The sequence below is a fragment of the Schistocerca nitens genome, chromosome 8 (assembly GCF_023898315.1).
Source record: "Schistocerca nitens isolate TAMUIC-IGC-003100 chromosome 8, iqSchNite1.1, whole genome shotgun sequence".
Lineage (NCBI taxonomy): Eukaryota > Metazoa > Arthropoda > Insecta > Orthoptera > Acrididae > Schistocerca > Schistocerca nitens.
The window spans coordinates 380,135,439-380,161,355 of NC_064621.1; the positions used below are offsets into that span (position 1 = coordinate 380,135,439).

The 25,917-nt window shown below is 41.5% G+C and overlaps 1 protein-coding gene across 1 annotated transcript in view; it reads left to right on the forward strand.

The window, feature by feature from the left end:
- The window catches only part of LOC126199580 (uncharacterized), a 366,050-nt gene that overhangs the window by 314,567 nt on the left and 25,566 nt on the right, over positions 1-25,917 (forward strand). The window contains exons 19-20 of the mRNA XM_049936504.1: positions 5,569-5,678; positions 13,764-13,832. Coding sequence (XP_049792461.1) covers positions 5,569-5,678; positions 13,764-13,832 — 179 coding nt within the window. The remainder of the gene's footprint in view (positions 1-5,568; positions 5,679-13,763; positions 13,833-25,917) is intronic.

The following is a 25,917-nucleotide window of genomic DNA, read 5'->3' on the forward strand; positions in this document are numbered from 1 at the left end:
GAGAAGACTTACTGCTTATTGTAATACCCTCCATCTATGTGACAGAAAGAAATAGCATTTCTGTGAATAGATAAAATCTAAAGCAATAGACTGTTGTTGACAGAATACATTTCTCCATTTTTAGACTGGCACGTTGCTTTATCGATTACAATTTGACAGTTGAGGGACACCCAGTAAACTGACCATCTTAGTGTTTTATTCAATAAGTGCAGTGACACGCCATGTGCAAGGTACAGTGTATCTTGCATTTTAATATGGTATAAAATTTAGTTTATAAATAATACTTTCTTGGTCTGTACTAACACAGTAATTTTAAGGTTCCATATCTTCACGGAAAGCGATGTGTAAAAAATTTTTTCCTCAACCTTTAATTTGTTTCCTAACATGCTTGTGTGCTCTGTACATACATATAATGATTTTAAGGAACTTTACTTTATAAATATGTACTATACTTTTACGTATTATGAAGTTTCCTTAAACACTTTTAAAGGATTACAGAAAGTACAATTAGTGATATACCTTTCTCTTTCTTTTTTAGAACGTCGCGCTATCTATCCTTGCTGTTCATGCTTACTTCCAGTTTATCAAACAGCATTAACGTGCGGTCATGAGGTTCCTGAGTTAGATATATACGGACTGTTGGCACTTTTACTTTGTATGTGCCACAATCTGGATAGAATTGGCAGAGTAGTAAAGTAAAACTGCAATAGTCGTAGAATGAATCTATTTTTATCTTTCTCATTTGATATCAATTCATTTTTCTATAACCGCAAATCTGACGATTTAATGTAACAGTTATTTTTAATCTGTAACATATCTCTCTAAATTACTCGAATAGAAAGGAAATTTAGCTGCCGTGGATTGGTATTCGTGGTATAGAGTGCTGTAGCTTTGAAAGATATTAACCCTTTCAACTGTACATTTAATATATGGCACAAGGTCCGAGACAAGTCAACAGTCAAACTCAATAACTGCTGGTGAATATGAAGGTACATAAAAAAAAAATCTGTTGCTGTAAATAATATCTACGAAGAACGAGCCATTGCCTTGTGATATATTTATTTCCATGTTTACTAGTACAGCTGTATTGCGGGAGAGCTTCTGAGAAATTGCGAAAGGGAAGAGAGATACTGGCAAAAGTGGAACTGTGAGGGAAAGGGGGATCTCAGCACGTGCCTGAATAGCTCGGTAAGAACTTTGCCAAGGATAGGCTAGCTGCAGGTTTGAGTCATGACCTTGTGCATAGTTTTATTATCATGAGAAACGCTAATATTTACCCAGTTTCAGTGATAAATTGCATATCTGACGAATGAACGGACATGATACATCATATAATTATTTTGCATTTCTGGAATGGAGTCTCCATTTTAACGATTTTTTGCATTTATTAAAATGTATCACTTCATCTGTTAACAGAAACGGCGATGGGCACCACTGTCGACGCACAAAACAATGATGAATCTGCTTATGTGAACGCAGTTTACAGGTATATAATCCTCGACTGTAATACTTCCGTATGAGGGCCGGGTGTCAGGTGTTAACGATTGGAGAAATTAGAGGATAAAAATAATTGTTTAATTGTTGTTTGTCACGAGCTTCATGCTGAATATTTTTAAGGAAGAACAGATTCACCTGAGAATTTACAGCTAAAAACCAGCTATTTTCCAGTTGAACTGGAGATTCTCGCAAAATTGCTTCTCCGTAGATTCATATTACTACTTGTTTATGTCTTAAAACAGTTCACATTTATGTACTAATTCATTTTAGGATTCTAAACAAACAATGGTTAGGTAATTTGTAACAACCAATTGCACCAATAAAAATGTTTCTTATTGTTTCAGAATTGTTCCCACGATTTGTCACCTATTAATAAAGACTTCAATTAATGTTAAGAACTTAGTGCTACCAATGTGTAAACTGTTCTGCTGATAGTAATAAACGTAACACTCTATTTGCGACAACTTCATTTTCGAAAATAGTCGGTGATTGTTAGGAGTTTCTGTAACTAAAGCTGCCATTTACAAACGACATCAGAATACACTCATTTATTTTGAGTCTGTCACTACGGATGAAACATTCTCTTGGGATCTTTGCACTTATTGTTTCTAGTATATTAACCTGAGTGCATTACTTGATACCTGTACAGACTCTTTGTAGACACGTACCAGAAATATCGCACTAAATCCCACATGCAATGTCACTGTTACCATCCCATCTACCTGCTGAAAACCCTCGCCATCCACAAGTAGTTGACACCAGCAGCAGTCTCGTCATACAGCAGCCACGAGTCACTGCGTATCATTTACTTTGCTTCATTGTTTACAGCATCGGCGAACTCACCATCAAAAGAATTCTTAACCCGTTGCTGCACAACGACTTCATTTTCCGAATATCTAATACTGGAAAAGAATTCTACAGGAAACTTGACATTCTACATGAGTTTACTAGAAAGGTAATAGATTTAAATCTAACGTATTCCACTAAAAACAGTTCCTAAATGATGACACAGAATTAAATTATGCACAAAAGTTTCACGTTTTGCGTAGAACATCTCCAACTGACTCTCAAATATCATTCGCATCGTTCTGCACAATGAGAGATGACCCGCTTTACTTTTAGAATCTTCCTATTTAAGCTAAATGGGTAACGGTAAAAAAGTTGAATTTACGGGTGTAGGAAGCACGTGAAACAGTCGATTTGTCAACAGCACCGGGTAGTTATAATTAAAGGGCAGCTTCTCACAGAGGCCGAGTGTGGGCTGTAATTATCGTACGGCAGAAAAACTTGGTACATATTCTAATGCACTGCGATGGAAAAAAAATTGTTCCAATTTTGGCCACCAAGTGCAAATCTGGCGCCGTGAATGCAAGAAAGACATATAGAAATGTTGCCGTACGTAATGGGTCGGAGGTATTTTTTCCAGTGTAAACTGGTTCCACATCAACTCATTAGCACATCTGCCAAGTTTCGCTGCCATACGATAACTACAACTTATACTGGACCTCCGTGGGTAGATCTACTGTAAGTGTGCCTACCCAGTACTACGTTGGTGGAAGATGTAGAACCATATCCACACTTGGAGACAATTTAGAGGTTAATTTTAGAAAAAGAGAAACTTTGGTTTCGTAAGACAATATTTAGGCCCAGGTGACTGGACTGTAATGCAACTTTAATACTGCCACCCTATGACGCGATATGAGGAGTACGAAGCAGTCGCTACTGTTTAGGCTGAGATCCTGTAGCGATTGAGCGTCTGGAACAGTTGCATAATCTAATGTGATATACTGCTTAAATTTTAGAATGTAGGAAAAAACGTTTATTCTAACCGTTCCGAGAAAGCTATTGCGATTAATTTCCAATAGTTATCACGGTTGGACTTTTGATAGGTTTATACCAATTTTCTATGAATCTGGAGAAGTGTCTCTTAGTCATGTCGTTCTTTCTCACGTGAAATGAGGTACATCTAGAAATTTTACACCGTGAGTAACAAGCGAGAAATGGGAGTTTCTCTCTTGCGGTACTTTCCTATCCTCTTTAGATAATTTAAGCCCTTAAAATAAGAGTATAACCTAGCAAGGTTTCTAGCTACGAGAACGTAAAACCATCTGAACATTTTCTTAGCACATAAGAAAGACAGCAAGGGGAAAACACCATCCATGAATATGAACTAGGTGGTTCGTATGAGCACTTCCTAACAGAAGGGGCCGGATTCGCTTCCCAGCCAGGTCGGATATTTTCTCTGTTTGGGGACTGTATGCTTTGTTGTCCTAACGTTCATATCGTCATAACTGACATTCCACGACTGTGATGGCTGTGAGGGCTCGTCCTGAAATCCCTGTTAGCTAGCAGTGCTCTGGAAAGTTCTCAGCTTGGAAGCAATGAGTGCAGCTGAAAACAATAGCCGTCCATAGAGCAGCGAAGTGTTGCCATAGAGGCGTTTGCAAAATCGCGTTAAGTGATTGGCTGAGATAAATGTGTGAAGGTGCTGCGCTCAGTCCACTGCAACTCTGAGATCTTACGCGACTCGAATATAGTGTGTAGACATTGTAACCAATTACATGAGACGTATGCTAGCATAAACAAGCGAGACCTTACAAAGCACTTGGGAGACGAGCGGAGCAGGATAAAAAGCCCCACCTCCCTCTCACATTGCTGGCAAATTATGCTAGTGTTCATGCTCCTGCAAAAGCAGAACAGACCTACCCGTCGTAGAGATCGCCGATCCCTTTTGGTGTTGTGAGAGTTGTACTCTGACCCATTCATGGGCCTAGGATTAGTCTCTTCGCTCATTTCAGAGTAAGAAAAGAAAACAACGTGAAACGAGCAACACAAAGCAAAGTGGTGTATACAAAGTGTTCGACAACGGATGCAGCGTAATTTTTTGTTGAGGTTGGCGGTGGCGTAAACAGAGCCAGTTTTAAGGCCCAAGCGACACAGCCTCCTCTTGGGTCGCCAAGCTGATAGGGGAGCCAGGGGCACCTAAGTACATGATTTTTAAACAATGCATATCAGAATAGAAGTGAGAACTGACGCAGGTGAAAGTGAAGGGAAATGGAGGTAGGGGGAATGGGGGACCAATGATATATTTTCCACATGTACCGAAACTAGTAGCCCACTATTCAGCCGTTGATGTTGTATACCAACATGTCTTCCGTTACACGTGTTACAGTGGAGGAGCACTCCTTGTAAAAACATTTTGGAAAAAATTGAGTTTCCCTTTTTAATGTCAAACTTCTATCGCTAAACAGTTTAATACATGTGGCTGTGGTTTAACTTTTGATGCAGTACGAAACTGACTAGCATTTAGTTTTATATTATTTTATGAATGAAAAAACCCGCAACACTGGTGTTTTTTCATTCCTGATGTAAAAATATTTTACCAAGGACCAATAAAAGAGAAAATTTAGAAAATGTATTACCGCCTTGAGCTGCTGGTAAAATACTTCATTTATACAACCTGTTTCAGTCGTATAACCTTCATCAGGTACATAAAAGTGTTCACAGCATCATATAAGGCGAAATGTAAAATAGTTATCGTCAGGTGTCGTCATATCCTAGTATAAATTACGTCGACAGTCGTTAAAAACTGTGCTAAGGAGTGTACACATCCATGTTAAAACTGTAATCAGTATTAACGACATAATTTATTTTACGTATGATGACAGTGTATTGTTCGTGGTTTTATCACCTGACGATAACAATTTCATGTTTCCCCCCCCCTCCCCCCCCCCCCCTTCATTATGCTGTGAACACTTCTGTGAACCTGATGATGTTCAGATGACTGAAACTGGTTGTATAAATAAAGCATTTTACCAGCAGCTGAAGGTGGTAATATGACTTTTTTTTTCAAATATATGACTGCTGTGGGGCATTTCCTTCCGAAAATATACTGAACAGTCAATTATTTTATGTTATTGGCAGGTCATCAGAGACAAGAAGCTATCGAAGATGATGGACAAAATCGATGAGAAGACAGATGAAATAGGTACCAGAATTTACTTATCAGTTTTGGATTGGTTTGTGTTAATGTAGAGCTGCAGTCGGGTTGATGAGTTGGTAATTTCACAGGTAGGAAGCGGCGAGTGGCCTTCCTCGACATGCTGCTCGCCGAGTCTGAAGATGGCCAGAAGTTAACCGACCAAGAGGTACAGGAGGAAGTGGACACTTTCATGTTTGAGGTGAGCTATAGTAATTTTAGCTCAAGCAAGATTCATTTGGAAGCAGTCTGTAGTCCCATTGCTTAGTCTGAATATGTATTTAAACACCAGAACAACAGCCAATATATTCTACTTTTTTCTATCTCAAAACCTCTTTGTTTAATTGTTTTATTTGGAAATGAGACACTAAAAGTGGCATTCGACTTCCTTTATTTGGGAAGCAAAGTAACTAGCTAGAGCGAGAAAAGGGATTCTGGAAAAGGTGATACTTTAATTCGTAATACAAATCAAAATATTAGGAAGTTTTTTCGGAAAGAACATGACTCGAGTGTAACCTTTTACCGAAGTGAATCATGGGCGACAAACAGAAAATACAAGTAGCGAATACAAGTTTTCAGCTGTGTTGCTACTGAAAAATGTGAAAGATTCAATGGGTAGAGCAGTAACTAATCCAGAGTTACTGAACCGAACGGCATAGAAGAAAAGAGAAACTTACTGCACAATTTCACTGAAAGAAAGATAATGTTGGCGGAACATATCCCAAGACACGATATCACTAGGGAGATACTCAGCAAACTAGTAGTAGACGCTACGGAAGAGGGATAATAAATGTTACAGCGTCCTAGAAGAGACTATCTGCCTATGTCGACGGCAAAATTTACATTCACTGTGAATCACACTCACCAAAAATTCACAGATAACGATTATTAACTGGCTGAATAATCAAAATGTCTAAAATAACTATAAATTGTTTCAAAGATTAAGTTTTCAGAGTACTGACAGTAAGAAAATAGAAAAAAAAATTGCTATGTATTGTAACGACAACTGTATCTATAATAATTTTTTCCTCTATGAATTTAGATAAGTTAATGTTGGCAGGGTTTTGAACTTCTTTTTCGGCTCGTATAGTGATGTTAAAGAAACTGCGAGTAACTTTTGTAATGAATATTATTATTTATGTTAGATTTCAGAGAATGTGATAATCAAAAGAAAGTGTACTTAATGTTAAAAATATTGTAAAATGTGGAAATTGTAATTTAAACACTTGGTCCATACGTAGGTAATGCATTAGAATATGTGTAATAGAAAACCTGTGGTGAATACCCTACCTGTAGGGGAGCGGGAAAAGGTGGAGGCAGGCGAGCGCGGGAAAACGCACACTGGGCGCGGTTCGGCGCAACGGGCACAGTCAGTCAGTCGGAGGCGAGAGTCAGTAAGAATCGGAGTGGTAAATTGATCTGAGGAACAAGTACTGTACCGAGGAGGCTACCTAGGAAAAGTGGATTACAGTGAGCCTCGGGTACACCGATTCCGACGACTACCTGGCATGGCTATATTCTGAGGCACAATATTGGAAAGATTACGACGCTAAGAAGATGGAAAGTGCCTATGTAGCGTGAGCCTTAGCCGCGCTTGTATGTGTGCCGTGCTGCCCGCTATCTCGCTGCCCGCCAACCGCCGCACCGACTTGCACAGGTCCAACCTTTATTTCATCTTTAGAAGTGTAAATGTGTGGACCAGTGTCGAAACTGTTTCTAATTGTGTAATAATAACGTGAGTTTTACCAGCATTGCTTTAGCCATGACTTATCCTGATCACTGACCTAGACAGGATCCTTACCTCGTATTGTGCAACCCGAGTATCCTGAACTGAAAGTTTATAATTAGTGCAAATGAGAATTATCAGCAATCAAACTTTTGCTATAAAGAAATGCAATAGTTCTGTGAACTATTGCAAATGTTGGTAGAAGTATAAATAAGCTGAAAGATAGTTTTTTGAATTGAGTTATCGATGCTATTTAATTAACTTGAGACAGAACTAATGACAGTTAAATTATTCAGAAGTAAAACAAAAGATTAGTTATCCATTGATTGAGAAATTTGAGTGTTAATTTGACTTTTAGTAATTAACAGTTTCAGTATAACGACTATAACAGTTTCAGGGCCCCCCCCCCTTTTCTTGTTCATTCTTTCAAACCTTGAAATGTGCTGATCAGATTTGACCAGTAAAGTTAAGTTCTACATTAATCCTAAGTGCATTAGTGTTGTTTTTCAAATTTAATAGTGACATTGTATGTGGGCTTCAAAACTAGGTATCCTAGGGCAATCTATGCCCGATTTCAGTCTGATCAATATACAAAAATGCAATTTGTAGTAATCATTGATGTGTGGTGTTGTGTGAATTTGTCTCGTCCAAATTAGTACCAAGATAGAAAGCTTTAGTTCAGTGGATTTTTCCGGGTCCAAACTTTGCCATATAACGCATCATTACTACGCGTGACTATGTTTGTACATGTAACAACTTGTACCAGGAAAAGTTCACTCATTGCCTAAGTAGGCTGGCGACCGAATTATTAATTAACGGTAGCATCTACTGTGTGTACTTCTTGTCCATGCGAACGCGCAATTATACTATACATTTGCTTGATGCATCACTGTAGTTATTTACTGATTACAAGTCCGATCTTGCTTCTATTAGGTACACGCGGTCAATTTATGTACTAAAATCCTTGTTTATAAGGTGAAGCCCGTGAACTTATTACAGTACAGGCTTTATACAGCTAACGTACGTCCGTTTAAGGGCGGTAGCGTTACAGTATCTGTAACTCGTCTTTCTTACCTCATATAGTTTAAGTGTCGAAAACATCATATAAACACTTTCCTACACAAAGTACAAATTGCATGTATGCAAATGTTTAAAGGCTTCTGGTGAAAGTTGCTCTCTTACCTAGTACAATATTATGAATGATATGCTGATGAAATGTGCAGTATAAGAGAGAGAGACAGACAGACAGAGAGGGGGGGGGGGGGAATCTTGTCATTTGATATCTTCTTGCCATACATCTGGGCCTTATCACTTCACTCCACTAATACTACCACCCATCTTCCTCGTTCTTGTTTTTGTTGTTGTTGTTGTTGTCTTCAGAGACGGGTTTGATGCAGCTTTCAATGCTACTGTATCCTGTGTGAACATCTTCATATTTGAATAACTTCTGAAACCTACATCCTTCTGGATCTGCCTACTGTATTCATCGCTTCATCGCTTGATCTGTCTCTACGATGTTTACCCTCCATACTTCCCTCCAATACTAAACTTGTAGTTCCTTGATGTCTCACTATATGTCCTGTCAACCGATTCGATCTTTTGGTCAAGTTGTGCCTCAAATTTCTTGTCTCCTCAATGCTGTTCAGTGCCCCCTCTTTAGTCACGTGATCGACCCATCTATAATTCAACATTCTTATGTAGAACAACATTTTGAAAGCTTCAGTTCTTTTTTTGTCTAAACTATGTATCGCCCATGTTTCACGTCCATACATGGCTACACTCCTTACAAATAATTTTAGAAAAGACTTACAAACACTTACATCTATATTCAATGTTAACAAATTTCTCTTCTTCAGAAATGCCTTTCTTGCCATTGCCAGTCTACATTTTATATCCTCTCTACTTAGACCATCGTCAGTTATTTTTCTACCCCAGCTAAACTCATCTATTTCTTCAAGTGTCTCATTTCCTATCTGATTCTCTTAGCATCTCGTGATTTAATTACACTACATTCTATTATCCTTGTTTTGCTTTTGTTCATGTCCATCTTTCAGCTTTCCTTTCTTTGCTTAGGACTCCTTTTCCATCTGAACTCTTGATACTCATGGAACTGCTTCTCTTTTCCGCCCAAAGGCCTCTTTAGTTTCCCTGTGTGTGGTATCTACCTTTCACCAAGTGAAATATGCTTCTAAATCTTTACATTTGTCCCATGTCCAACTCTGTCAATTTCCTTTTTTAGAGGTTTGTACTCCTTTTCGCCTTTTTCATTTGTTGCATTTTTAAATTTCCTCCTTTCCTGAATTAAAATCAGTATTCTTGTGTTATCCAAGGATTTATACTCGGCCTTGTCTTTTCACCAACTTGCTCCTCTGCTGCATTCACTATTTCATCTCTTAAAGCTACTCATTCATTTCTGCTATATGCCTTTCCCCTGTTCCAGTAAATTGATGCCTAATGTTCCCTCTGAAACTCTCAGCAACCTCTGGTTCTTTCAGTTTATCCAGGTCCAATCAACTTAGTTTTCTACATTTTTGCAATTTCTTCAGTTTCAATCTACAGTTCAGAAACAATAAATTGTGGTCATACTCCACATCTTACCCTCGAAATGTCTTCCAATTTAGAATCTGGTCCCTAAATCTCTGTCTAACCATTATATAATCAATTTGAAACCTTCTGTTGTCTCCAGGTCTCTTCCACATGCACAACCTTCTTTCATGTTTCCTAAGCCAAGAGTTTAGAATGATTAAATTATGCTCTGTGCCAAATGCTACCAGACACTTTCCTCAAGTCCATACTCACCTATTACTTTTTCCTCTCTTTCCTCTTCTGCTATCGAATTCCAGTCCCCCAACACAATTAAATTTTCGTCTCCTTTAACAATCTGAATAATTTATTTTATCTCGTCATACATTTGTTCAATGTCTTCATCATCTGTGCAGCAAGTTCGCATGTAGACTTGTACTACTGTGTTAGGCATGGGCTTCGTGTCTTTCTTGGCTCTGGTAGAGCGTTCAGTATGCTGTTCATAGTAGCTTACACATATTCCTGTTTTCTCATTCATTATTAATCCCACATTTGACTGTTTTTGTAACCCTGCATTCACCTGACCAGAATCCTGTTCCTCCTGGCACCAAACTTCACTAATTCCCACTGTATCTAACTTCAAGCTATCCATTTCCCTTTTTAAATTTTCTAACCTACCTGCCTGTTAAGGGATCTATCATTCCACGCTCCGATCTGTAGAATGCTAGTTTGGGTGTTCTTACCTACCACTATTGTAGACTGTATCTTCACTACCTCCGTATGTCTCAATTTATCTCTTCACATTTTCCCTTTATTGGCTCTACTTGCTTTTCAGCTCTATTACTATCTACATTCTACAAAATTCAAGGTACTTGGATTTCCCCACTTAACGTTTTTCATTTATCTAGATACTTATTCTGTGGTCGCCACATACTTTAATAACCTGCTAACGCCGAGTATTACGAATTTTCATCATATGAAAGCCGATAGGTGCACGTACTACACGAAGCTGCAAAGTTTCTGACGTGTGCTGCCATCTCTTGAGTGTTTGGGGCACTACAAGAGACACTTGCTGTTCAAGCATTTGTTCACACATACGCAATAAGTTATCGTGATTGTTTGGAGAATTATAGATCTACGTTGAGATAAGTAGAGTTCTGAAATTTATTTGTTTATACTGTAGTATCAATGACGAACATCACAGTTTGATGTAAGGAATAGATGCACGTGCAAGTGAATTCGAAACTACTGATTGAAATACGCATCATAAGGCGCTTTTGTACCTCCGTGGCCGCATGCACCTTTCATTAGTAGTACCAAAAAGCTTTAGTGACCAACTGTGTTCATTATTCACATATATTTTCTCTGATTTATTGCAAGTTTCAAATAATACTTTTGAACATCGAACCTCAACTCTGTTTTGACTGCGACATTATCCCTTTCATTGCGATGTGGAAATTCAAAGCTCGTGTACCACTTGAGAGAGCTATGACAGCCGCCTGAGTGACATTGATGAAAGGGGTGTGGAGTACGTTCAGCCTGTATTAACATACACATCCGCCACAGATGAGAAAGCAGAAAATTCAGTTAAGCAGGTAAGATTTTAGCTCTTCTTTCCCTTCGTATTTATTTTTTTCTAGTTCCTACAACGTCTTGCGTTTTTTCGGAAGGTTGCCGTGCGAATGATGCTGACAATATATTTCGAGATCATGGAACTGCTCTCTGTACAGTACCAACAGTACAGTAAAAATAACAGTTACATGGAAGACTATGTAGGATGACTGTAATGAGACAAGTGTTCCTCCTCGAAGCAGCACATTGCCTGAAGAAGATGTCTTGAAAGCTCCAATAGATTATTATTATGAATTTTCTTATGACTTTTAGTTGAAACATAGATGCTGCCTCACTAAAAACAGTGATGGACCCTGGATACGTTGTCGGATGTCAATGTCAATAAAAATTTGTACACACACACACACCATCAGAGGGTATGCAAATGTTTCAGAGTTCCAGTTCTCCGTGACAGGTAGAATGACCACCAGAGTGTATTAGTGTTGTTTGTGATCAGTGTTGTTACTGCGCCTTGTGGGGCAGATACGGTGTGTAAACAGCGCCACATGCTGTGTGGTCATTGTGCTACATACTCTTGTGAAACAACTTTACCAGCACTTGACATAATTCGTGGGCTTCCATTTAGGGGGCTGGTGGAATCGCACAGTATCCAGATTTCCAGATTTATAGCGCATTTGACTGTATCAGTGGCCGGATGCTGAACTTCATGGGAACAGAGGGTAGGCACACTCTTCAGTGTTCTGGTCGACCACATCTGCCCACAACAAGAGAAGACCATAGTATTTGCACCAAGTACATTATAACCTCCTCATATCTGCAATTCTCATCTTATTTCAGCCGGCCTTGACTAAATTTATCACTGGTTGCTTTACACTGTATTTGGTTAACTTTTTATTTTTTGTTTTAATCATACACGCCTGGAAATTGAAATAAGAACACCGTGAATTCATTGTCCCAGGAAGGGGAAACTTTATTGACACATTCCTGGGGTCAGATACATCACATGATCACACTGACAGAACCACAGGCACATAGACACAGGCAACAGAGCATGCACAATGTCGACACTAGTACAGTGTATATCCACCTTTCGCAGCAATGCAGGCTGCTATTCTCCCATGGAGACGATCGTAGAGATGCTGGATGTAGTCCTGTGGAACGGCTTGCCATGCCATTTCCACCTGGCGCCTCAGTTGGACCAGCGTTCGTGCTGGACGTGCAGACCGCGTGAGACGACGCTTCATCCAGTCCCAAACATGCTCAATGGGGGACAGATCCGGAGATCTTGCTGGCCAGGGTAGTTGACTTACACCTTCTAGATCACGTTGGGTGGCACGGGATACATGCGGACGTGCATTGTCCTGTTGGATCAGCAAGTTCCCTTGCCGGTCTAGGAATGGTAGAACGATGGGTTCGATGACGGTTTGGATGTACCGTGCACTATTCAGTGTCCCCTCGACGATCACCAGTGGTGTACGGCCAGTGTAGGAGATCGCTCCCCACACCATGATGCCGGGTGTTGGCCCTGTGTGCCTGGGTCGTATGCAGTCCTGATTGTGGCGCTCACCTGCACGGCGCCAAACACGCATACGACCATCATTGGCACCAAGGCAGAAGCGACTCTCATCGCTGAAGACGACACGTCTCCATTCGTCCCTCCATTCACGCCTGTCGCGACACCACTGGAGGCGGGCTGCACGATGTTGGGGCGTGAGCGGAAGACGGCCTAACGGTGTGCGGGACCGTAGCCCAGCTTCATGGAGACGGTTGCGAATGGTCCTCGCCGATACCCCAGGAGCAACAGTGTCCCTAATTTGCTGGGAAGTGGCGGTGCGGTCCCCTACGGCACTGCGTAGGATCCTACGGTCTTGGCGTGCATCCGTGCGTCGCTGCGGTCCGGTCCCAGGTCGACGGGCACGTGCACCTTCCGCCGACCACTGGCGACAACATCGATGTACTGTGGAGACCTCACGCCCCACGTGTTGAGCAATTCGGCGGTACGTCCACCCGGCCTCCCGCATGCCCACTATACGCCCTCGCTCAAGGTCCGTCAACTGCACATACGGTTCACGTCCACGCTGTCGCGGCATGCTACCAGTGTTAAAGACTGCGATGGAGCTCCGTATGCCACGGCAAACTGGCTGACACTGACGGCGGCGGTGAACAAATGCTGCGCAGCTAGCGCCATTCGACGGCCAACACCGCGGTTCCTGGTGTGTCCGCTGTGCCGTGCGTGTGATCATTGCTTGTACAGCCCTCTCGCAGTGTCCAGAGCAAGTATGGTGGGTCTGACACACCGGTGTCAATGTGTTCTTTTTTCCATTTCCAGGAGTGTATTTCCTGTTATTTTTTGTTTGTGAATGCAACTGCGTTCACGTGATGTATTTTTAGGATCTCTAACGGTTGTTTTCTGTTTTTAAACTTCGAGATATTTTGTGTTTTATTAAAACACCAATTTTGTTTAAGGGCCACGATACGACCTCGGCCGCCATATCTTGGGCTTTAGTCTTACTCGGACACCACCCAGAGATACAAGTGAGTAACCCCAAGATATCCTGTTATTCTAGCCTTAAACACAAAGTTACTCTGTCGTAAGTCCAAACAGCAGTTACAATGTCAGAAAAATGAAAATCGCCATGTAGATTCTTGATAACACAAAAGATTTCCTTGATCGCTAGTTGAACGAGAATTTGGTGGAGCGTTTTATTCATGGATTCTGCTTCACTTCCCCCCGCCCCCCCCCCCTCTTCTCTCTCTCTCTCTCTTTTTCAGTCCCTTGGTTTGATGCCTCCCGCCGCTGTTTCCTATCACACGTAAACGTCTGCACCTGAGAGTATTAGTTACGCTTGCTGCGCGGTGTAGCCGCGCGGCTTAAGGCGCCTTGCCCCGCCGGTGGTTCAAGTTCTCTCTCGGGCATGGGGGCATGGGCGTATGTGTGTCATCCTTAGCGTAAGTTAGTTTAAGTTAGATTAAGTACTGCGTAAGCCTAGGGACCGATGATCACAGCAGTTTGGTCCCATAAAAGAAAATACTTAATGTTCTGGTTATTTGTAATATGTAATCCGATCTCAAGTTCTCGTACAATGTTTCCCCTCTGACTTCCTCTGATCATATTGAAGTTTCTCCCTTATCTTTCCTTTCATTAAATATTTTTTCCTTAATACTTTCTAAAATTGAGCATTATAAAACTTTAATACCAAGACAGAGGCTGATAAGGTTAGCTATAGACATAAACTTCAAAACATGTTTAAATTATGTTAGACTACACTAAATATTATCTGACTATAATTTGTTCGATGATCTTTGTATCGTTTATTTCAAGTGCGTCATCTTACAATTATATGAATCCTTTCTGTCAGTTTCGCAGTGCAACCTGTGGTCTGATTTTTCTATTGCTCGATGCCAATGGCGGTCAACAAGTGAATTTCGTTTTTGTGGACTCATCCGCGAAGATGACAACTGAACTGAGAATATAGGCACAGATACTAATTCACATATACTCTAATCTTCGTTAAATTTCTACTCAGATACGTTCATTTTAATACTATTATTACATATTACCGCATTAATTTCTAACACGATGTCGCCAGAAAGTGACAGATATATTACACAATCATATTTTGCCGTCTTCTGGTTAATATTCTGTACGTATTCCTTTCGTAGCCGATTTTGCAGAGACCCTATATTTTATCTACCAATCAACTTAATTATTAACATTCTTCTACGTCATCATATTTCTAACGATTCGATTATCTTCTCATCCGTGTTTCTCACAGTGCTACACTTAGAATCAATTTTGCATATCAGCTGTAGATCCTCGGCGATATTTGATACTTGTAGACCTGTTTCGGCAAGGCATGTTCTCTTTGTCTGTACTGGTCTGTATATTGCCTTCATGGTCCTTCGTCCGTGATATGCTGTTTTACTTTCTTCACATCGTCTAGTACGTAGTCCCCAATTTTGGTGCTTAGAATTGTGGAAAGGGACAAATAATGTTGGGGTCAGTTTAGCCTTAAAATTGTAATTTATTGTAATATAATAACACATTTACAACTAAAGCGGCACATTACAACCACGAATTTCAAAATGCAATCCTTTCACGGCCGAAGGCCTCCAAATAAAAAAATCTTAAAAATCAACAAGATAAAAATGCAGTTAAAATAGCAAATAAAATAATTAAAATATATAAGGTGTCACAGCTAGGCTGGAAGCCTCAAGGCAAGGGTGGATAGATAAAAAACAAGATGCAATACAAACGGCTGAAAGCCCACAGTCAAATTTTCAAGATTTTAAAATAAATTACCATAACCTTTCAAAGGCAGAAGGCCGCAATGTTTAAGCTGGAAAGGTAAGAATAAGGTTCCAAGGCTAAAGGCCCACAATTAATTTTACAAAATTTAAAAAAATATATAACTACAAGCCTTAAGTTTTAAGTAGCTAAGACCAGACTAAAAGAAAAGACAACACAACGGCAATAACCTTTCAGCAAATATCCACTTGCCGGAATTCAAACTTACTTGCATAAAACACAGTAAAACCAAGAATTTTTTTTATCATTGGCTATGAGAGATTACAAAAGTGTTCAAATGTGCGTGAAATCTTATGGGACTTAACTGCTAAGGTCATCAGTCCCTAAGCTTACACACTACTTACCCAAATTATCCTATGGACAAACACACACACCCATGCCCAAGGGAGGACTCGAACCCCGCCGGGACCAGCCGCACAGTCCATGACTGCAGCGCGGCGACAGATTACAAACCGACAATTAAACACCGGTGAGAAAACCAGTAAAGACTCAGAAGCCCCCAGGGGATCGATCTGCCCTCGTTCGCTTATGTGAGACAGGTGGTGAGCCCAACCACATTTGATCCGTCGGAACCCAACCAAGGGACAGCCACGGACCGACCGACAAAACGACTTGCTTGCCACAAATCGGTACATGAAAACTCCCACACAAAATGTTACGGACGTAATTATCCACAATCAAATATGAATGTATTAAGCTGTCAAAACTACACACCGTGTTGGACAGCGACAACAGGCGAGGAAAGCACACTGCCGGAAATTACGTTAGTGGCCAGGGCAGGTAACCGGAACACTAACGGCCACAAGGCAGAAAATTCCGCTGCTGCACTTGAATTGTAGTCAACCAATATAGTTAATTCCGCCGCATGGCGGCTAAATTTCAGCTGGTCCGCACCAAACGACCGACTGCTCTCAGAATGCCGACAACATCTAAAATATCTGTTAGTGGAAATAACGCGAACTACACACACAACGTGGCAAAACACTTGCACGAAGACCTGAACGATACCCAACAGTAAATAAGCACGCACGAAGACAAATCGGGAGTCGCACGCACGCACGCGCACACACACACACACACACACACACACACACACACACACAGCCGACTCAGGAACGATCGGCGAGCCAAAACACGTCGTCCAATAGGACGACCGACGATCCACCAAGACTGTGCCGTGCTCAAGTGATGCGTGGCGGCAATGGTCGGGCGAGCCATGTCGACGCAGACCTCACAGCTCCAATCCGACTGCACTAGTGCCGCGTTGCAACTGCGCGACTGGCAAGTCCGGACTGCGCTCCAGACGCGTTCCAACTGACTGGCAGCCCGAACTCGTGACCCGAACTCGCTTACGAAAGACAACGACCGGCAAGTAAAAGCAGTTGAGCAAAGATACTACGAGAGGGGATACATCGATACGCGCTGTCACGGTCAGGCAAAGCAACACGTCAGTGACAACAGTAATTTAAATTAACGTAGTGAGGTGGAAGTACGTTAAAAACAGGATTTAAAATACATGATGGCGGGAACACGAGCCACGCGCGGTTCACTCAGACCTGCAATTCCACTATCTCATAATTTATGTCTTCTTACACTGTGTTCTAATTCCACTCCTGAATCATTCTCTTCCTTCTTTCGTTACCATTCCGTTATACATGTTATACACAGGTTGAACGGTAGAGGGTACAGACGACACTATTCAGCCCAGACACTACTCTCTTGTTCTTTCATTCTTGTTATTCATTCTTTCTCAATCTACAGTGTAAACTGTGTGTCAGTACCGAGTGGACAGTTATGTTTAAAGACTGTGCAGTCTAGAGTTGTGTTTCGGCAACTGTGTATGATTAAAGAAATTAAGTGAAGGCATCTCGTAAAACACATAACCGACACGTGTCTTCTCCTTTGAAACTGCAGAGGTTAACACAGCCATCTAGTGAGTGGGTAATGCTAAGATGTGATACTGGGTAGACCTACGGCACATTGGCCGGCAGTTTTGTTATCAGAAACTGTATAGTACCACACCTCTTAATCTTGCATGTTGAAACACCCTCTGGAAATGTTGGGTTGGGGTTGGGTAGTTTTGAGTGAGGAGACCAAACCAAACCGCGAGGTCATCTGTCTCATCGGATTAGCGAAGGACGGAGAAGGAAGTCGGCCGTGCCCATTCAAAGGAACCATTTCGGCATTTGCCTGTAGTGATTTAGGGACATCACGGAAAACGTAAATCAGGACGGCCGGACGCGGGATTGAACCATCGTCCTCCAGAATGCGAGTCCAGTGTGCTAGCCACTGTGCCACCTGGCTCGGTCTGGAGATGTCTTCAAGTTGAGTACATCTGTTGATGTGCATTAGTGACGTTAGATACCACGGCGGCTGCATCCAACATATCTTTCAATATCGGCGTTCATACAAGGTTGAACAGTCAAGGCTACGTTTAAAACAAAACTACAGTTACGCAGAGGCATCAGGGATACGAAAAACATTTTGAATCTCTTTTTGAAATCCGACGATTCGTTGTTTCAGGGTGAAATTTAGAGTAACGAACTAACCCCTGTACTAGCAAATTATACACATGTTCACAGACAGAAAAATGCGACGAAATGTCTTCTTCAAAAATGGTTCAAATGCCTCTGAGCACTATGGGACTTAACTTCTGACGTCATCAGTCCCCTAGAACTTAGAACTACTTAAACCTAACTAACCTAAGGACATCACACACATCCATGCCAGAGGCAGGATTCGAACCAGCGACCGTAGCAGTCGCGCAGTTCCTGACTCAAGCGCCTAGAACCGCTTGGCCAACGCGGCCGGCTGTCTTCTTCGTGAACGTGATTGCGATGGGTCAAAAGAACATTAAAATTCTTGATTGGATGTCATGGTTCTTAAATAGTGAAAGTACCAAAATTTCAGCTAACTGCCTCTTCGATATTTTCATACGCTACGTTACCAGGTTTAAGATTCTTGTCTCACTTTAAAGTATATCCACTTAGCCTCTGAAATTAGTTATACAACAATATAACAGTCATGTGCTACGAGCTGCCTCATATTTGTTCATGTTTCAATGATAGCTACAAACAAAATATTTACGCTGTCATGAAATAACCCCGCTTTTTCTGTTACTGAGCTTGAGTTTTAGGCATTACTAGAAAAATTAATTGTTATTAATGTTAATATTTTAGGCCACTTGCAAAATGGCGTTCCCCAATTAGTAAAGCGGAGGGCTGCGCCCTTCCTCGAAAAACAGTGCCCACAAAGGATTGCCATATCATCCCATACCAAGCAGTTTGGCTTTCGCAAAAATCATCGTTGTGACTCTCTTGCTATCACACAGACTTCAGTGATTTCTCATTTAAAAGGTAGAGAGATGTCAAAAAGAAATCGTAGTCGAAGAAGTAGACCATACGAACTAACAGTGTTTGTAAAAGGGGCAGCAATCACAACTGCAGACGTACTTGTGGTTGGCCTTCGGGGCAGTTGCTTGCGTCCCGTTTACGTTGATTTGAAGGACGAAGCTTCAGCCGGCCGTTGTGGCCGAGCGGTTCTAGGCGCTTCAATCTGGAACCGCGCGACCGCTACGGTCGCAGGTTCGAATCCTGCCTCGGGCATGGATGTGTGTGATGCCCTTAGGTTAGTTGGGTTTAAGTAGTTCAAAGTTCTAGGGGACTGATGACCTCAGATGTTAAGTCTCATATTGCTCAGAGCTATTTGAACCATTTTTGAAGGAAGCTTCAGTCCACGTCCAGCCTGACAATTCATTTTAAGTCGTGTCGCCAAGGTTTCAGTGCTTTGGTAAGTAGAAGTCTGCAAATTGAGGGTTTCGCTCGCTCGTACTCGCTGGAGCGCGCCGCTCTCGGTCACGGCTTCCCCGAATGCGAACGCTCGATGTGGGCTGTGGTCGAATTTGGCGCCATGGCGAGGGAGGGGAGGGCAGAGGCCTGACGGTCTGGCACGCTCGCCGCACTGCTGTTGCCACCGTTTTAATAGCAGCACTCTGTGTCTGCAGTAGAGGTGGCCAAACGGTTATTCCGGAGTAACCGTTATCAAGATCACAGTTATTTGTTATAGCTGTTATTTTATAACCGCTATAAATCTTAGTTATTTTTCACTACCAAATACTCCAGACGGGTCACAGTTGAATAACGAAGTAGGTGGAATCCATCAGTTTAGTTATCCGTATAGTTATAACTGCGAGTAGTGCAAAGTGACAGTACGAAAATATTTTGTTCATTCCAGTAACTATCCTCTCTGGAAATATCTACGACCTTTAGCTGGAGTCAGGAACACAGTTACCAACTCCCAGGTTACCTGTAGTAGTAGCCCATTAACTGCCAGAGAACAAAAACTATGAACAAATGCAACTGCCACAGAAAAATACCGACCTCTGACAATTATTTCCATAGTCGCTCGAATTCCTTATTGTAACTCTCTGTAATACCCGCCCAAACTGAATTGACACACAAAGCGGTGACTCAAGGGAAGGACGGTACTTGTGCAATGCCTTTACTATCGTTCCGATCAGGCACCACTCTAACATTAACTGTATTTTAATTGTTTGTGCTTAAAGTAGTGAGAGCGCACGAAATAGTACACATTTCTATGAACAGATACTATTAGTATCATATGAGCGGTTATTACAGTAACTGCTGCTTTTCAATAACCGGTTATTTCTATCAGTTACGTAATTTTTTGCCATCTCTAGTCTGCAGTATGGTGTCGCTCCTGACGTACTCCCACCTGCTGATGGAACTATACTCAGATCAGTTTGTTTGCGCTTTAGACATATACTCCTGGCTGGCAAGTTATTACGACCCATAAGAGGTAACGAAATTGTGGAAACAAAAATTTGGAATTTCTGAGGAATACTGTGTGTCTACCAACTTTTGTCGGTCTGATAATGCTTATTACAACACCATCTCTTTATTGATGCAAATGCACTTATGTGAACTCGACCACCTAAAAAATTAGAAGTCTAACAAGGACAAAATTGTCTCCAAATTATTCCCTGTTGGTCTAATTACAGTGCATCGGCTCGTTTCGGATCAAGTTCGCTTCGTCAGTCAGAGATAACGCTCCAAAGTGTTCAGAATTTTTTCGTTTACTTTTTCTTTTTTGCTCTAACTTATCAAAAACCTATACTTCATCACACAAATGACCCACACAATCTAACGTCTCATCTCTGTCACAAACAAATATCATTTCCAATAACTGGAATTATTACTATTCTGTGCTAAGCCGGATTTTTGACTCTCTCGTTGTGAGATGGAGACGGCGATGATAACTTGCAGTTAATAGGTGATAATACGACCGTTGTAGTGTACTGACAAAATACCGGTAACACTGTAAACAACGTTTTGCAATTAACCGCAATTTCCATTTACCGGACACGCAGCGTATATTCACCTTTGTATATTCTGATCCTATATTACAAAGACCCCCCCCCATCCCACCCCCCACCCCCCCACCATGAACCATAGACCCTGCCGTTGGTGGGGAGGCTTGCGTACCTCAGCGACACAGATAGCCGTACCGTAGGTGCAACCACAACGGAGGGGTGTCTGTTTAGAGGCCACACAAACGTATGGTTCCTGAAGAGGGGCAGCAGCCTTTTCAGTAGTTGCAGGGGCAACAGTCTGGATGATTGACTGATCTGTCCTTGTAACAGCAAAACAGCCTTGCTGTGCTGGTACTGCGAACGGCTGAGAGCAAGGGGAAACTACGGCCGTAATTTTTCCAGAGGGCATGCAGCTTTACTGTATGGATAAATGATGATGGCGTCCTCTTGGGTAAAATATTCCGGAGGTAAAATAGTCCCCCATTCGGATCTCCGGGCGGGGACTACTCAAGAGGACGTCATTATCAGGAGAAAGAAAACTGGCGTTCTACGGATCGGAGCGTGGAATGTCAGATCCCTTAATCGGGCAGGTAGGTTAGAAAATTTAAAAAGGGAAATGGATAGGTTAAATTTAGATGTAGTGGGAATTAGCGAAGTTCGGTGGCAGGAGGAGCAAGACTTTTGGTCAGGTGAATGCAGGATTATAAATACAAAATCAAATAGGGGTAATGCAGGAGTAGGTTTTATAATGAATAAAAAAATAGGAGTTCGGGTAAGCTACTAGAAACAACATAGTGAACGAATTATTTTGGCCAAGATAGACACAAAGCCCACGCCTTCGACAGTAGTACAAGTCTATATGTCAACTAGCTCTACAGATGACGAAGAAATTGAAGAAATGTATGATGAGATAAAAGAAATTGTTCAGATAGTGAAGGGAGATGAAAATTTAATAGTCATGGGTGACTGGAATTCGTCAGTAGGAAAAGGGAGAGAAGGAAACATAGTAGGTGAATATGTATTGGGGGGAAGAAATGAAAGAGGCCGCCGCCTGGTAGAATTTTGCACAGAGCACAACTTAATCATAGCTAACACTTGGTTCAAGAATCATAAAAGAAGGCTGTATAAACGGAAGAAGCCTGGAGATACTAAAAGGTATCAGATAGATTATATAATGGTAAGACAGAGATTTAGGAACCAGGTTTTAAACTGTAAGACATTTCCAGGGGCACATGTGGACTCTAACCACAATCTGTTGGTTATAAACTGTAGATTCAAACTGAAGAAACTGCAAAAAGGTGGTAAATTGAGGAGATGGGACCTGGATAAACTAGCTAAACCAGAGGTTGTACAGAGTTTCAGAGAGAGCATAAGCGAACAATTGACAAGAATGGGGGAAAGAAATACAGTAGAAGAAGAATGGGTAGCTCTGAGGGATGAAGTAGTGAAGGCAGCAGAGGATCAAGTAGGTAAAAAGACGAGGGCTAGTAGAAATCCTTGGGTGACAGAAGAAATATTGAATTTAATTGATGAAAGGAGAAAATATAAAAATGCAGTAAATGAAGCAGGCAAAAAGGAATACAAACGTCTCAAAAATGAGATCGACAGGAAGTGCGAAACTGCTAAGCAGGGATGGCCAGAGGACAAATGTAAGGATGTAGAGGCTTGTCTCACTAGGGGTAAGATAGATACTGCCTACAGGAAAATGAAAGAGACCTTTGGAGAAAAGAGAGCCACTTGTATGAATATCAAGAGCTCAGATGGAAACCCAGTTCTGTGCAAAGAAGGGAAAGCAGAAAGGTGGAAGGAGTATATAGAGGGTCTATACAAGGGCGATGTACTTGAGGACAATATAATGGAAATGGAAGAGGATGTAGATGAAGATGAAATGGGAGATACGATACTGCGTGAAGAGTTTGACAGAGCACTCAAAGACCTGAGTCGAAACAAGGCCCCGGGAGTGACAACATTCCATTAGAACTACTGACGGCCTTGTGAGAGACAGTCATGACAAAACTTTACCATCTGGTGAGCAAGATGTATGAGACAGGCGAAATACCATCAGACTTCAAGAAGAATATAATAATTCCAATCCCAAAGAAAGCAGGCGTTGAAAGATGTGAAAATTACCAAACTATCAGTTTAATAAGTCACGGCTCCAAAATACAAACGCGAATTCTTTACAGACGAATCGAAAAACTGGTAGAAGCCGACCTCGGGGAAGATCAGTTTGGATTCCGTAGAAATATGGGAACACGTGAGGCAATACTGACCCTACGACTTATCTTAGAAGCTAGATTAAGAAAAGGCAAACCTACGTTTCTAGCATTTTTAGACTGAGAGAAAGCTTTTGACAATGTTGACTGGAATACTCTCTTTCAAATTTTAAAGGTGCCAGGGGTAAAATACAGGGAGCGAAAGGCTATTTACAATTTGTACAGAAACCAAATGGCAGTTATAAAATTCGAGGGACATGAAATGGAAGCAGTGGCTGGGAAGGGAGTGAGGCAGGGTTGTAACCTCTCCCCGATGTTATTCAATCTGTATATTGAGCAAGCAGTAAAGGAAACAAAAGAAAAATTCGGAGTAGAAATTAAAATCCATGGAGAAGAAATAAAAACTTTGAGGTTCGCCGATGACATTGTAATTCTGTCAGAGACAGCAAAGGACCAGGAAGAGCAGTTGAACGGAATGGACATTGTCTTGAAAGGAGGATATAAGATGAACATTAACAGAAGGAAAACGAGGATAATGGAACGTAGTCGAATTAAGTCGGGTGATGCTGAGGGAATTAGATTAGGAAATGAGGCACTTAAAGTAGTAAAGGAGTTTTGCTATTTGGGGGCAAAATAACTGATGATGGTCGAAGTAGAGAGGATATAATATGTAGATTGGCAATGGCAAGGAAATCGTTTCTGAAGAAGAGAAATTTGCTAACATCGAGTATAGATTTAAGTGTCAGGAAGTCGTTTCTGAAAGTATTTGTATGGAGTGTAGTCATGTATGGAAGTGAAACATGGACGATAAATAGTTTGGACAAAAAGAGAATTGAGACTTTCGAAATGTGGTGCTACAGAAGAATGCTGAAGATTATATGGATAGATCACATAACTAATGAGGAGGTACTGAATAGGATTGGGGAGAAGAGGAGTTTGTGGCATAACTTGACTAGAAGAAGGGATCGGTTGGTAGGACATGTTCTGAGGCATAAAGGGATCACCAATTTAGTATAGGAGGGCAGCGTGGAGGGTAAAAATTGTAGAGGGAGACCAAGAGATGCATACACTAAGCAGATTCAGAAGGATGTAGGCTGCAGTACGCACTGGGAGATGAAGAAGCTTGCACAGGATAGAGTAGCATGGAGAGCTGCATCAAACCAGTCTCAGGACTGAAGACTACAACAACAACATTACAATGACTTTTCAGTTTGTGCACCCATGATAAAACAAACTGAACTGTAGGAAACCTCACTCCTTCCAGCATTCCTGTTGAATCTCCGAATGGCTCTAAAAATGTCATGAGTTCTTTTGCAGTGTCATTGTAATCAGTAAGTTTTTCAGAGACACCTCTCTCCGGAAGCAGTTTCGTGACTTCGTCGTACCGCCTTAGTACACACTGTAGCGTTCTGAACAATTTGTTACACTCACTCTGCTTTTATTGCTCAAGCTTGTCTATTTCGATTTCTGGTCACCAGTTTTCTTCATAAAACGGTCACGATCTTTAGCAGCATCAATCATGCAGTACGCTACTCCAAGCCGATTTATTAAATAATTATCATCTAACATGCGTTTCAGGACTACGTTAAATCATGTGCAATGTGTACATAATGCTGAAAGGATTGCAGTGCCTTGTATACATTAGCTCCTTCGTCAGTGGCAAATGAAATCTCATGAAAATGGTTGGGATTTACTACTAAAAAATTGAATAAAGTTTCGTCGATGTAGTCCTTAACAAATTCCCCATCCTTTCTTTTTTTCTTCTCACAAAAGTGATTTGTCACCGATGCCATATTTCGTAGAGCCTAATCTCGATAAGCAAAGTCCACACTACTATTTAGGTAACATATTTTACGATATCCGTCTGTCCATATATCCGCTGTACATCCACATGCATTCACGCCTATGGCCTGAATAATGCTGGACATCATACTCGCTCGTATTTCATCGGCTTGTCTTTCAGTGTTTCGTAATGCTATGATAGGAGGGGGCAAAATCTTGGAAACGTCTACATCTCTCAGTTCTGAACGACATTTACAAGCTCCTCTTATAAAAGGCAAAATGCTAAACTTAATGTTAATGTATAGGGACGAACGTCTGTGACACACATTTCTACGCACCATTTTAATTACTGTAGCTTACACTGAAACCGCTAATGCTTCAAAAAAATGGTTCAAATGGCTCTGAGCACTATGGGACTTAACATCTGTGGTCATTAGTCCCCTAGAACTTAGAACTACTTAAGCCTAACTAACCTAAGGACATCACAAACTACAATGCCCGAGGCAGGATTCGAACCTGCGACCGTAGCAGTCGCGCGGTTCCGGACTGAGCGCCTAGAACCGCTAGACCACCGCGGCCGGCGCTAATGCTTCAGAAATTACACTTTGTCGTAATCTGCAAGCGTGTCCCTCCAGATGTGTAGTGGCGGATATGTAAGACAGGAGGTTTCGCTTTCACACTCTCCTTCTTTTCGTGATCATGCGCCTTGATCTACAGCGGGCTACTCAGCGGCGCTCTGGTAACTATAGCAGACGGCCGAACAATTCAATGATGCGAAGCTCGCACGAGCGTCATGAAAGTCGAGTGCGGTTGCCCCCTCAGTCCAAAGCGCTGTATTGACATCTGACGGACTTACGTGGAACTACACGCTCCGAGCAATTCGTGCGAGCTTTAACGTCAGATGCAGACCTCTAGTGATTATGACAGTAACTAATCGAATGCGAAGAAGAAATTGCAGTTCTCTCCACTTTAAATGCCATT